The sequence below is a fragment of the Lingula anatina genome, chromosome 1 (genome assembly GCF_051362555.1).
Source record: "Lingula anatina isolate TDL-2025a chromosome 1, LinAna3.0, whole genome shotgun sequence".
In the NCBI taxonomy this organism is placed as follows: Eukaryota; Metazoa; Brachiopoda; class Lingulata; order Lingulida; family Lingulidae; genus Lingula; species Lingula anatina.
In genome coordinates, this window is record NC_141767.1 from 19,814,820 (window position 1) to 19,829,029 (window position 14,210).

Sequence of the window (14,210 nt, forward strand, 5' to 3'; positions counted from 1 at the left end):
TATGACAAATTTATTTAAAAAAGAAAGAAACAATAAACATGAAAGTATGAAAATTTGACGAGAATCCATTAAAACGAATAGCATGAATTTATCTGATTCTTTTTTATTCGCCCATATGATCTCTTTATACGGTAAACCTAATTTCTTCGGAGTGTTTATTTAAAGATGAGCATGGATGAATGTCACAGCGGCAAGAAATGGGGTCTGTTTATTTCTAATTTTTTAATCGCCATCATCAAAGTAAAGAAAAGATCCCGGACTACCCTATGATTCTTGATATGTGTCCAAGAACAGCGTGAACGTTGGAACTGCTGCGAATGCTCGGTTGGTGCTACAAGGTTCCACTGAACCATTGACAAATTAAATTTGGGCCTCCGCACCATGATACGCATGAGAGTACTTTTTGATGCTGTCTATTAAGACATCTGAATTCAAATCACCTGAAAATACACATGCTATAAAAAAGTGCCAAGCTTATATTGAGTCAAGCATATATTGTGCCAAGCTCATTGCATTTGGAAACCTTTAAAAAAAGAGTTATTTTAGTGACGATGGTAATATGTTATGTTAAAATTAGGTACAAGAGCGAGAGATTCTGGCTCAGTTAAAAACACAAGAGAGAAAAAAATTGTGGAAGAACGTAAGAAAGGCTTAGATAAGACGCAATTGTGATGTGCTCTGAGCAAGTCGCACGGACTAAACTGTAACAGAAGGGTTTCTGGTACATCGCGCGCAAAACGGGAGAGAAATCTCCAAGATACCAGGGAGAGAAATCCAATAAACCCTATGCTATTTTAAACGCTTTTTTGTTTTCGCAACATAACTGTTAATCTAAAGATTTAATTAATTTTAAAAAAATTCAAAGATATATCAGAATATTCAGAATTCTAAAAACTGGGATCATTTTGGCGTTTTAGTTCCACACCTGTACATACAGTATGCTGTTCCTCAACATCGAATAAAATCTTATCCATCAATGATTTGATGGATGACTGACATTAAATAATCTTTATAAGACTGTTTTTATATTATATTATATTATATTATATTATATTATATTATATTATATTATCAAATTACGTTACAATACAGTTACATGATCCACATCTTTGATTTTAAAGTACTCTTAAGAGAAAATTGTCGAATGTTATTAAAATGAAAAAGTGCAGAAACCCTTGTAGATTCTCTCAAAATGGATAAATTACTGGATAGAAAACTTGATTAACAAGTCTAAGACGTTAAAGTGTTTGAAGTGAAACCCTTCGATGCTTCGAGTATGTGATAAAAGAAGCTCGCTTGATTCAATTGTACACCACGCGTGTCTTTGTCACACTATTTAATACGTAATACCAAACTTGTACAAATAGATTGGTCCAGAAACAAATTCAGCAGATTTCACCATATTTGTAAACAATAGTGACATCCTCCCAAGTCGCGTGTATATATACAGTGATGTTTCCAATGACTTAATGTTAATCTTAACGGAAGAAAAAGGTTTGAAAATATTAGTTATATTAATCACATGCGGGAATATCAATAACATTTATTTCATACAGGAATAATATGAATCACATACAAGAAACATTCGTTCAAACATCAAATTCAGGTAAACCTTTTGGTAATTCTCTTAGTTATACTAATTGAAACTATATGCTGGCATTTGGTTGGCTTTTGTGGCAAAAAAAATTGGCTTTATATGCATCTTTAAGTTCATCTGAATGGCTTCAAGTGGTAAACCTTAAGGATCAAGTTTGAACTGTGGGCTGTTTAACGACTTAGTCAATTCCAGTAATTCTTACAAGGTTTCTTAAGATTGCCAAAAGGCAAAACACCATGTAGCCATGAAATTAATGTTAAAGTGTTTCAAGAGAAACCATCCGATGCCTAGAGTATATGACAAGGGAAGCTCACTAGCTGCTATTGTACCCTACATGTGTTTTGTCACACTTTTAACACGTAAGACCAAACACTTAAAAGTAGATTGGTCCAGAAACTAATTCAGCAGATTTTACAATATTTGTAAACAACGATGACATCCTCCAATTCGCGTGCATATATACATCGATGTTTCTTTATTTAAAATCATCATCATCAAAGAAGAGAAAAGACTCTAATCTGCTCAGTAATTCTTGACATGACGTGTCCATTCCTCGTGTTTTCCTGATTTTTTTTTTTCTTTTGCCTTTAAAAAAGGCTTGGAGACTTCAGTGTTGTAAGCGCAAAGTTGTGACGGATGTGAAATTTTAACAATTCCCCATAAAGAACAAAGCAAACAAAATCAACGTGAACGTCGGAACGACTGCGTATGCCTGGTTGTTGCTACAAGGCTGGACTGAACCAGTGACGAATTTAATTCGGTCCTCCACACCATGGTAAACCGGAGAGTACTTTTTGATGTAGTCCATTAAGACATCGGCATCCAAAGTATCTGAAATATACATGCATTTTACTCTCTGACCACAAGGTGCACTAGCAGCCAGTTACAAAATTGTTGAAAAGCAGCGTGATTTTGGAGAGTATTTTACGGGACCCTCATATCAGAGGTTACATGCATTTAAAGTGTCAAGCCAGTTTACGACTGCATTTTCAAAACTTGTAAAGTGCTCTTTTATCAACGGTAATTGGCCAGATAAAAAAAGAAACAGGAAAGCAAAAGGAGGAACTACGTAGGAGTAACTGTTTGGCAATAAAACAGGGCTCAGATGCGATGCGGTGTGATTGCAGTCTGCTCTGTGCAAATCAGGTGGGCTCCACTGTAACAACGGGGGTTTTCCTCAAGTAACGGCATCTCGTGTAGAACAGGGAGAGAAATCAAATGAACCTCTTACAACAATTTTTTCGTTTAAACAACATTAACGTTTTTATTAAGAATAAATTATTTGTCTTTAAAATAACCAAAGAGTTAACACAATAATCAGAAGACTATAAACTGGGATAATCCTAGCGTTTTAATTCGTTCCGTACGTACCTATCCCGTATCGATACACGATGTTGTCCCTCAATACCGAATAATCGTCACCCCCTCCTAAGATGAATGAACTAGTGATTACTTCGTATATTTTGGTCTTTATGAGGGGCTGGAACTTGGGGACAATGCAGTCCGCACATCTGACGTCAACGCTGACCACGCGGCTTCCGACCGGCTTGGAGATATTGTACACAACTCTTAGCCCTAGACGTGAACACGAATGATGTGGACTTTCAATGCATTGTCAAAATATCTTTTGTGAAAAGTAAAGGTTTTGATTTATAATCTCTTGCTCTTTAAAAGAAACAAAACAAAAAATGTTCTTACGGCAAATGCCAGATTAACGCTTAGTTTCGGGAAAATTTATGGTTTTGGTGACAAGGAGAGATTCTACAATTACTTGATATATTTCCAATTGTCACGCACCCGCATGTGTGTCCTCGAGGTATTCTGTTAAAATTATCACAAACTAAAATACAATATCAAAACTAAGGCCTAGGTGCCTAGGTCTGCTTTACCTGAGACTTGTAAGAAGCGGCCGACCTTTTCCTCGTATTTAGACACTGAATGCTCCAAGACTGCCCATAGTGTGCTACCAGATATCTGGGCAATATCAGCTCCATTTCCAAATGGAACAGCACCTCGGACGTCCGACACAAGTATATCGCCTGGAGATAAAAAAAGATTATATATATATAAAATGAAGAAGAAATGCTTCCAATTCTGCAATGCATTAAATTAATCAAATGCATGTACATGTACTTATGAAAAGAATTAGTAAAATTGATGATAACCGAGAAAGTACATAAATGGTCATAAAAGCTTAACATGTGGAAACCTCACCTACGCGAAGAGGTGCACGAAATGAACCACTATTCCAGATGCCAATAGACCTATTCGTCCATCTTGAGCCATCCGAAGGCTTCAGATATTTGTCAACTAATGCGTCTGCCATCAAGTTTCCTGTAAGTTTTTATGTTACAAAGAAACGACGTCAATTTAAAGAAAATATCAATTCATCTATAAAGCATAAGACAATTGGTTTCATTTAACTGTTCAGTGACAATATTCTAATTATTTTCATAAATTATATACTTGCAAGACGAACAAAGGACACTTACCTAGACTACACTCGTTGAACTTACAACCCGTGTCATTTAGTAACACTAGTGAGGATCCGATTTGCCTTGAACCAAATTCAGTCACCCGTTGTTTCCATGGCTGCAGCTTAGTGAGGGTAGCATTGTCTGACAGAAGAAGACGGTACAAGCCAACTTAAAACATGATTTAGGCCTAATATTAAACACAAAGTGAAAACTTATATTCACTGTTTTTTTTTATTATTATTATTTAAGTGCAAGTCTCCCTTTGATAGGCATTATAATGACTATTACAATATACATGCATGTTGGAAGCTATAAAGGGTATCCAGTGGCGGATTTAGAGGTGGGGGGGGGGGGTGAGGGAGGCCTTCGGTTTCTGAAAAATGTATCACACCAATATTCCCCTCTTGAAATTAGAATGTTCACTAGCTAAATCACATTTCTTAACCGTACTAAAGGGCCCTGTTTGCTCTCCAAAACACCAAAAATTCCCGGGGCCCTTTAGTAGGACCCAAACCCCAAAACGATGGTCGGCTTCGCATCCGAGGCCTGTCGTTCTGGACCCCCCTTTCAAATAATCCTAGATCCGCCCCTGGTATCAAGTATCTGGGATAGCCATTTTTAAAATCCAAATGTTGTGAAAATCACAGCAATTTTCAACACAAGTGAAGCCTTGGCAGAAAAAGAATATAACTGTGGAACCGTTATGTGGTCTCTGCTGGCATAAAATAAGTTAATGTGTGTTGCACTAGTAGTTTGATGTAACCCTTCAAAACTCACATTTCCCCCGTGATTGTTACTTAATGGACTTTTCGACACATATTCATACATGTATGTGAAGCAGGGTACAATGTAACTTACAGTATTTTTATTGAGGTACTTGAACGCATTAATTGAACACAAAAATTCATTGCAGATAATTTACCTTCAGGAACAGTTTTATCCAATAAGATTGGATTACCATTCCATGACGTAACTTCCCCTGCGTCATCAAACGTCACTGCTAAATGACCTAGATATTTGCCCAACCAGAAATCAGAGACTATCAACACTTTTCTCCCGCCTGATTGTGTCATCACAACTGGATATTCACCTTCAGGAACTTCTGTTGAGGGCGGGGTCCCTGATACGTTATTAAAATCATAGAACAAACTTAAAATTACATGTTTTAAGATAATAATAACGATAACATAAACAAATAAACAATATAAAAACAATATGGAAGAAACATATCTTCAAAATAGGTCAGAATATAAGGGTCTACTTTCAAAGAAGAAAAAAGAAAAAAAACAGTACAGTACAGTGCGCTACTTTAAAAAATTAGGGCAGATTTTTCAAAAGAATTCTATTTCAAATGCAAACTTACCAGTATAAAGAAATGTATTTGTGTGCCCACTAACGACGATGTCCACACCCGTGACAAGTTCGGCGACCTTCTTATCCACAGGAAACCCCGAATGCCCCAATGCGATGATTTTATCGATGCCTTGTGACGTCAACTTGTCAGCCTCTGCCTGAACTGCAGCCACCTCTTCGGTGAATATCAAGGCACCTTAAGAAAATCCAAGTGAAATGTATACAATATTAACCCGTTTTTTAAAATCTCTTTGTTCAATGAGTACAATATAAGTATATGTTAGTCGCTCCCATGGCTAGATTTGGCGGATGTATGGGCTCTTTGATTCTGCAATCTCGATAAACTTCAAATGAATGTTCAAATTATTGTTTTTCTTTTTATCAAGAGCTTGTAAAATATGTGGATATTACCTCCAATATTTCTGTGACTGTCAGTCACCATCATCAGGGAGTAAATGACTAAGGTCATTTCATATTGGAGGTAATACCCACATATTTTACAAGCTCTTGATAAAAAGAAAAACAACAATTTGAATTGATACATACAGAGCTAATGAAACTATTCTCTCATTCAAATGAATGAATTAAAATATGACGCCTTAAATACGCAGCCTAGTAAAGGCATCATGTTATTGATAAACCGTTCAGAATAAGTGTATTGCACGAGGCATCAGCATATACATCTTTCATGAAAGGAAAAAATAAGTAATTTATCCCCCGATATCTCGTCAAACAATTCACACAAGATTTGTCATTGATGAAGAGAAATATCGGGCTTATTCAAAAATCGCGTGTCAGTTACTTCAGAAATGCTTTCTGGTTAATCTCTTCATCAAATGTGCCCTAAATAACCAAACAGGTGTCTGTTTATCGATTTTTATTATACAAATTCTTACCAGGGCTTGAAATAGTGGGTGTGTCTGTAGTAGTATATCCTATCACCCCTATCTTTTCACCAGCAACAGTTAGCACTGTGGATTTATTGAACAGTCCTCTCATTTCTGGAACATTAGCAGCGTTGATATTAGAGCTTACTACTGGGAAGGTGACGTTTTCAAGAAATTGCGCAAGACCATCAAGACCGTTGTCGAACTCGTGATTGCCTAATGTCTGAAGAGCAAAAAATAAAAACAAATAAAACAGGGACGTCTATCTTTTATCTAAGAGTGTAATTAATCATGTTAGGGCTATTGGATTTAATTCATTGCATCAATAATGGAGAGAGAAAGGGAGAGATAGAGAGATCACACTTTACAAAGATTTCTCAAATCAAACATTTGTTCTCATTTTTCCTTTTCTGTAACAACTGAGGCGGCTTTGTATACGTATAAGACTACACGGGAAAAAATGAGAAATCCAGCAAAGAATTTGCAATAAAATTTAAAATTATATTTTTTCAAACAACAGTTTAAGTTATTCCCATTCCAATATTTAACTGCTTAAAAAGACGCCTTTATTAGGAAGAGGCTACAATAACAACAATCGTAGTTCTTAAAAAAGGTGTCTTGTTCTGCATTGGGATATTGTAGTAGAGATAACTCCGTTGTCAGAAGAAACTATGAAAATTATTTCAGGTAAGCTGTGTCGTCCATGTCATAACTTGTTTTTAAAACTTTCATATCAATTTCGATCTACAGCAAGAAAATTTTATTTATTCAAAAATTCCTAAGCGTGTTTAGCTGTCTGGCTTGTCTGATTTATAACCCGATTGTATCTACAGACGGCGTTAAACAATGCCAAAATATTAGGGTATACTTTTACTAGGCGTTGTAACTGGCCACGAAAGACCCATGATATGTGATTATCTATACTTTACCAATGCATTTTTCACATAAACATATCCATTTGCTACAAATTATATACTGTACTGATGTGTTTTCACATAAAAATATCTATTTGCCACAAATGATATAGTCTGTCGAGAATACATCATTGATTTATTTATCTGATAAAAAATAACGACAATATTATTTCAAACGAGATTGCATAGATTTTTTGTCCGAGATAAATAGAAAGATACATATGTAAAAACCCAAAGACTCAAAATTTGATAAAAACAAAGTTTTCCCTGTCTTAATGTCCGAGTTATTGAAATCAACCCCACCCGCAGGATGCGAATAGATGTAGACCTGGAATGGACTTTTTTCATTGTTCCAATATTTTTAAATGCCAAAAGGCTGGATCCACCACACACGCGCGCGCGCGCGCTTACGTTCGCTCATTCTCATTCTCTCTCTGTAGAATCGAATTTTAAATCTTTAAATGTCACAAAAGATACGTATGACTTGTTAGTGCATAACATATAACGAAAAGAGCCTAAATGAATGGAATGTCAGACCCATTGTTGCCATTTTCGGCAATGCTGCAACACCCATAGTACATAACGCCATGGACCCATAAGGGAACGTGAGGCTTGTTTCAATGGAAAAAAAATGGTAAGGTGGAAAGTTGATAATACTGTATCGGATAGAATGCAAGGTGAATAACATGATCTAATGTCACACCTATTGTGTACTATATCTGGCGTGTATAATGTGACATGCAGTTTTCCATATAAAAGTGGTCAAGCATGATAAACACTGACTCACCTGCAATACCAGGGAATTAGGTGAAAGAAGAAACATAACATGTGAACATTTGAAAATTCGCAATAATTGCACAGTAGCACAGAAATATATGCCAACTGTCAATTTATAGATAATAATACTGTAATAATGGAGGAACATGGTGACAGCACCGCGACCCAAGGTAACGTCTGGCATGTCGCTGTTTACATGAAAAGATGTGTCTTTTGTGGACTAAAAGGCCTAAGGGACGGCAATGACTCGCCTTTTTTTTTTTTTTTTTTTTTTTTTTTGCAAGATTCGCCTTATCTTTGACATCGAAGAAAAGAAGGTGCGTTAATCTTAAAAGCGCATTTCCGCATGCATGAGGACAGTTGGGATGGTCCCGCAGGTTGTAGCCGGACCCACCTTTTGTAAATGTACCCCGGTCGATCAGTGCTCTTTCTCTCTCTCTCTCTCTCCAAACACACGTACATGTACGAACGCTCATGCTAAAATTTACTTAAAAATTGTAGGCCTACCGATATGACACATGTATGATATGATATGAGGGAGTGACTACATGTGTCTCCAAATAGTGTCACCATATTATCTCATTTTGTATGTTCTCCGATAAGGAGTGTAAGATAAACAGTGTTTTAAAAATACACTGAAAAGCTCCGTGATACATGTAGAAAAGGTGACACAAAACGTGTACCGTGCGTCCAGTGCGTAGACGTGTGAAGGCTTGTGAACTCAATGAGTGTCAAGTCGCTGATAAGATGCTAATCGCTGATAAGGTGTTTAAGAAACGACGGGTGATATAAAATAAAATTATCCTTATTGAGCCTATTTTCAGGAAGTAAAAAGAATATTCTAATACGCCTTCTAACTGAACGACAATTAATCTCTCGGTAAATGCCTTTATCGACCCTTAGATTATTCTTACCATTACATCGTATCCAAGTTCGTTCATAAAGTGTGCCGTCGCTTTTCCTTTGAACATAGAAAACCACAGCGTGCCCTGAGCCTGGTCTCCAGCGTCCAGCAAAATCACGTCAGGTTCTGCTTTACGGATCTCCTCGATTTTAGTGTATCTTCTTGCCACTCCCCCGAAACACTCCCCCGCTTCTGCCTCTGTTTCCGAGCACCTGCCTCCATACTTGTCAAACTGTTCAAACCGTGCATGAACATCGTTGGTGTGTAAAATAGTCAAATTAAACCCATAGCTTAGTGTTAAACACATGCTTATTACCACCAGCTCCTTCATAGCCCCTGCCATATTTTCAATGGATGTACAGTAAAAGGTACAGTTTATTGTGCTACTAATGCTAAAAATCCTAAAAAGCCCAGTCAGGCTATTTATCTAACTTTGCTGCTCTATGACCGTGAAGCACGTCACCGTCTTATTTGTGTCGTGTGTGCAAAGTAACAAAACAACGCTATGCCAATGTGTTTGTGGGGCATTCCCCTTGTGACCGCTGTGATAACATCACTAAAGACTGTGTGATAACTTAATAATAAAAAAGACAGGTTAAGTTTTACACGGTATGACCTAGTAAAGTAAGGGACATTAATTCATTTTTCATTTTCACTCCTCCTCTTCTGCAAACCGCAAACGGTTATTAAACCTCTGGCAATCCTTTTATAGGCTTTATAACAGATGTTTAGTTCTCGGATATTGGTTTATGAGTCGCTAAGGTCATTTGTAGTTGAACAAGGCAGCAAAGCTGTCAAATGTACAGACAAAAAACAGAAAATAAAGATGCAAAAAAGGTCATTTTGTCAATTTTGATGCAATAATAAATAATGCTTATAATAGCACTGTCAGTCAACACTGAATTTTAATCTTGCACAAAAGGTAACATGGTCAATAACAGGAGCGGACCCAGAGATATTTTCTGACAGTATTACAAAGTATCTATGTTGATCCATCCTCCATTTTGATGGTGTTCCAACAGAAAAAAATAGATACCAGTCAATATAAACTTAATAACCTGACTGTCTTCCGGAAGACCCAGAAGATGGTCTCAATCCACCCCTTCAATAAGATTACAGTTTCAGGACCATGAGAGTTCAAATTCACATTATGAAAGTCTCAATATTTGAAAAATGATGACAGTGCATAAAATAATATTACATAATGTTTAAAGACATAAAAAACAATACAACTGCTTATGTAGAAATACAGAAAATGTGCAGAGCCCCAGGCAGATGACAGCCTGCCTGGGGCTAAAAGTCACAAATGCAAGTGTTTGAGAAAAAATTATAAAGGAAAACAACAAAACTAGAGAGTGCAGACCTCTGCCAAGGCAGCAATTGTTGATTATTATTGATAATTGATTGATTATTGATCCGGACCACCACCAAAAATTAATCATTGTCCTCTTTGGCCCACTTCCGACAGTTCCTGAAAATTTCTGCAAAATCAGTCCATAACTTTTTGTGTTATGTGGATGACAGACAAACAAGGGTGAAAATATAACCTCCTTGGCAGAGCTTGAGGTAAATATAATTCCAATGAAGCTGCTATTCAAACTTTTAATCTTCCAGTTTGATATATATATATATATATATATATATATATATATATATATATATATATATATATATATATATATATATATTTAAAACTTATTTGCAATATTAAACAAAATTTACCTGCATAATTATCACTGCTTCCTTATTATTAATCTAGCAGAGAGCTTTACCTTTGGGAGTTTACAGGGAAATATCAACAAGTGTGCTTTACGTAATCTCATTTAATGGCCTATTAAAGCAAATGACTTTATAACTCTGAAATTAATCTAGTGATACCCAAGGGTAATTTATAGACTGACCCACTCAAAGGTCTTCAGGCCCATAAGTCACACCTTCAGAAAAGCACAAAACCATAATGCCCAAAATAGGAGACTACCAATCCTGATGCAATAATACATTATGTTTAACTGCACAGTCAACATCAACTTATGCACAACAGGTAACACAGACGAAAGTAAAAGCATAAGGCTTCAGGCCCATCAGAGTTCAAGTTTATACTTAGAAAGTGCCAGAATGAGAAAAATGAAAATTTCACAAAAAAATGCATAAATACAATAAACATGATAATCCAATAGAGCTGGTTTTCTCATGAGCTGAAGGCCAATCCTAAAAATCGTACTTGTAAGTTTAAAATTATAATAAGTAGCACAGTTTTCTTTTCATAATGTTTGCAGTAGCAGTGCAAAAAGATTGTCAATTTTGATGTAACATTACATAATAAATTAGAGAATAATTATCACAAATTTTTGTTTATTGACTATAAATAGGATGGACATGTAGAAAATATGATTACCATTTGGCTTCATGTCCATGGGAGCTCCGAGTCCCACAATGAATATGCCAAAAAAGATAATGAATATAACACTAAAATGTATAACTTCCAGAAAAAGAAGCCAATTAGACTGCTTTTCTAACTCAGGCTGCATTTTAGTCCTGTGTTTCTTTTTTGAAAGTTTGACAGTCATAAGTAACACGGTTTTTCCATAATGGTCATCAAGGCAGCAGCACCAAAAATTGTGTTTTCTTCTATTTTGATGCAACATTACATAATGCTTAACAGCATAATGACCATCGATTTTTAATAATAAAATATAAGTGTCATGGATTTTCACAAAATGTGACTAGCACGGGTCTTCAAGCCCGTGGAGGTTCTAAGTCGCACCTTGGAAATGCCAATATGTGAAAAATTAAATTTTCACAAAAAACTGTTTAATTGCCAGAAAAATTTACCAAACAGACTGCATTGCCTACTGAAGCTGTATTTTAGACCCATGTTTCTTTCCTGTAAGTTTGAGAACAGTAATTGACATGATTTTTGTTAAATGGTCATCATGGGAGCAGTGCCCAAAATAGGGGTTTCTTCAAATTTTGATGCAACATTACATAATGTTTAACAGCATAATGACCATCAATTTTTAATTATAAAATATTAGTATCACGGATATTCAGGAAATGTGACAAGCAAAGGTCTTCAGGATCATGGAACTTCAAAGTCACACCTTGAAAATGCCAATAAGTGAAAAATTAAATTTTCACAAAAAACTGTTTAATTGCCAGAAAAATTTACCAAACAGACTGCATTGCCTACTGGAGCTGTATTTTAGTCCCATGTTTCTTTCCTGTAAGTTTGAGAACAGTAAGTGACATGATTTTCCTTAAATGGTCATCATGGGAGCAGTGCCCAAAATAGGGGTTTCTTCAAATTTTCATGCAATATTACATAATGTTTTACAGCATAATGACCATCAATTTTTAATTATAAAATATTAGTATCATGGTTATTCAGAAAATGTGACTAGCAAAAGCCTTCAGGCCCATGGAACTTCAAAGTCACATATTGAAAATGCCAAAATGTAAACAATACAGCACTGTTCTGAAATGGGTTTATTTCCATTTTTAACACTTTTTAAACATAAAACAAAATAAACAGTTTACTGCCATTTTTATATGACCAATGAAGAAAATTGATGAGATGGGAAAAGTATCAATAGAACAGTTTTAAATGCCCAACTTCCTCCATTCTGAGATTCTGAACATAGTGGATGAATGCATCTGACAAACTGCAATGATATGAGTTTATTTCCATTTTTGACACTTTATTACACAATACATGATAACAAGTTTACCATCATTTTTACAAAATCAACTAACAATGTTGTAAAGATGCAGGAAATGCCAAACAAACACATTTACGTATCTTATTAGTTCAATAATGAGACTGTTAACATGCCTAAGAATTGAATGTGAGGAAATGTGAAAAAACAGCATTACCTTTTAAAATAATGGACTGATTATGCTGATTTTCAAACTCAACCTGCGTTTTAGTAAGATTGGCCCCTCCTGTGAGTATAATGACAATTGGCCAATCTGTTTTTCTTATATTGTGTTATCAGTGTTGCATATATACTGAAAAAAGTGAAAAAAAAAACAGCATAAATTCCCTATAAGTTACCCGATCGTGCTGATTTTCGAACTTGACCTGCGTATTATGAATATTTATCAGTTCTGTAAGTTTCAAGCCAAAGGGTAAAACAGTTCTTCATTTATTGTGTTATCAGTGTTGCAAAAATGCTGAAAAAAGTGAAAAAATAGCCTAAATTCACTAAAAATTACCCAATCACGCTGATTTTCGAACTTGACCTGCGTATTATGTATATTCATCAGTTCTGTAAGTTTCAAGCCAAAAGGTAAAATGGTTTTCCACTTATCGTGTTATCGGTGCTGTATATATGCTGAAAAAAGTGAAAAAACAGCATAAATTCCCTATAAGTGACCCGATCATGCTGATTTTCGAACTCGACCTGCGTATTATGAATATTCATCAGTACTGTAAGTTTCAAGCCAAAAGGTACAATGGTTTTCCACTTATCGTGTTATCGGTGCTGCATATATGTTGAAAAAAGTAAAAAAAACAGCATAAATTCCCTAAGAGTGACCCGATCATGCTGATTTTCGAACTTGACCTGCGTATTATGAATATTCATCAGTTCTGCAAGTTTCAAATCAAAATGCAAAATGGTTTTCCACTTATCGTGTTATCGGTAAAAGTGCACGGCGACGGCGACGGCGACGACGGCGACGACAGACGCAGATGATGGCTATATGTACAGACACATCTGTGTCTGTACATAAAAAGGAGTCAAACTAGGCCAACGTCTATTTCCTAGGAACTCGGGGCTACTGGACCTCCAAAGTTTTCACCTGCGATCTGTATGTGCAGAACGGACAGAAAGATTTTTTCATCTCTTCATTCAATACATTGTGTTTCAGTGTTGTAATGGAAAAAAGGAGAAAACTCTCTTGCATTTTAGAGTGTTACCATAATCGTTTTTTAATGTTTACGTTCCATAGGGAATGTGTCTGTGGCATATGTAATATCCATGTGCTTATTGCATTTTTGTTTGACTTTCATGTTTTAAAATGAATTTCTTTCTTTTTTTTTATTTCATAAAATGGATTTGAAGATTGCATGCTTAAGTAGTGAGGGCTATTCCCCTTATTTATTTCAGCTGATAGATATTTGGAGGGCCATCGATAGGGCCTACTCTCCAAAGAGTTGTTATGTCAGAGGGCCCTTAAATTATACACGAAATTTCACTGGGGGCTTCTCAACATTTTTGAAACAGACGACAAGCGCACCCTGTGGTCAGAGATGTGTGTATGTGTCATGTAAGATTGTTAGCCAGGGAAACCTGTATT

At 35.8% G+C, this 14,210-nt stretch overlaps 1 protein-coding gene across 3 annotated transcripts; it reads right to left on the reverse strand.

The window, feature by feature from the left end:
* Window positions 1–1,527: 1,527 nt before the first annotated feature.
* On the reverse strand, window positions 1,528–9,437 carry LOC106180812 (snake venom 5'-nucleotidase-like). Of its 3 annotated transcripts, XM_013564945.2 has the most exons (9): window positions 8,920–9,435; window positions 6,324–6,537; window positions 5,438–5,623; window positions 4,997–5,194; window positions 4,090–4,215; window positions 3,812–3,931; window positions 3,487–3,636; window positions 2,969–3,172; window positions 1,528–2,428 (listed from the first exon to the last, which is right to left on the reverse strand). In XM_013564945.2, exons 1-9 carry the CDS (start codon window positions 9,250–9,252, stop codon window positions 2,244–2,246), a joined length of 1,716 nt encoding a protein of 571 aa, XP_013420399.2. In that variant the 5' UTR covers window positions 9,253–9,435; the 3' UTR covers window positions 1,528–2,243. The 3 variants fall into 3 exon arrangements, with proteins under 3 accessions (XP_013420399.2, XP_086856877.1, XP_086856878.1); XM_087000751.1 differs by lacking the exon at window positions 3,812–3,931 and having other exon boundaries at window positions 8,920–9,437; XM_087000752.1 differs by lacking the exon at window positions 1,528–2,428 and having other exon boundaries at window positions 3,004–3,172; window positions 3,816–3,931; window positions 8,920–9,437.
* Window positions 9,438–14,210: the final 4,773 nt, after the last annotated feature.

Excerpts from the sequence above, each read along its gene's own strand:
- LOC106180812 (XM_013564945.2), bottom strand. The coding sequence starts at position 9,252 with ATGGCAGGGGCTATGAAGGAGCTGGTGGTAATAAGCATGTGTTTAACA. Across the intron at positions 5,624-6,323 it reads ACCCACTATTTCAAGCCCTG|GTGCCTTGATATTCACCGAA; the intron begins GTAAGAATTTGT and ends GATTTTCTTAAG. Across the intron at positions 5,195-5,437 it reads AAATACATTTCTTTATACTG|GGACCCCGCCCTCAACAGAA; the intron begins GTAAGTTTGCAT and ends ATAACGTATCAG.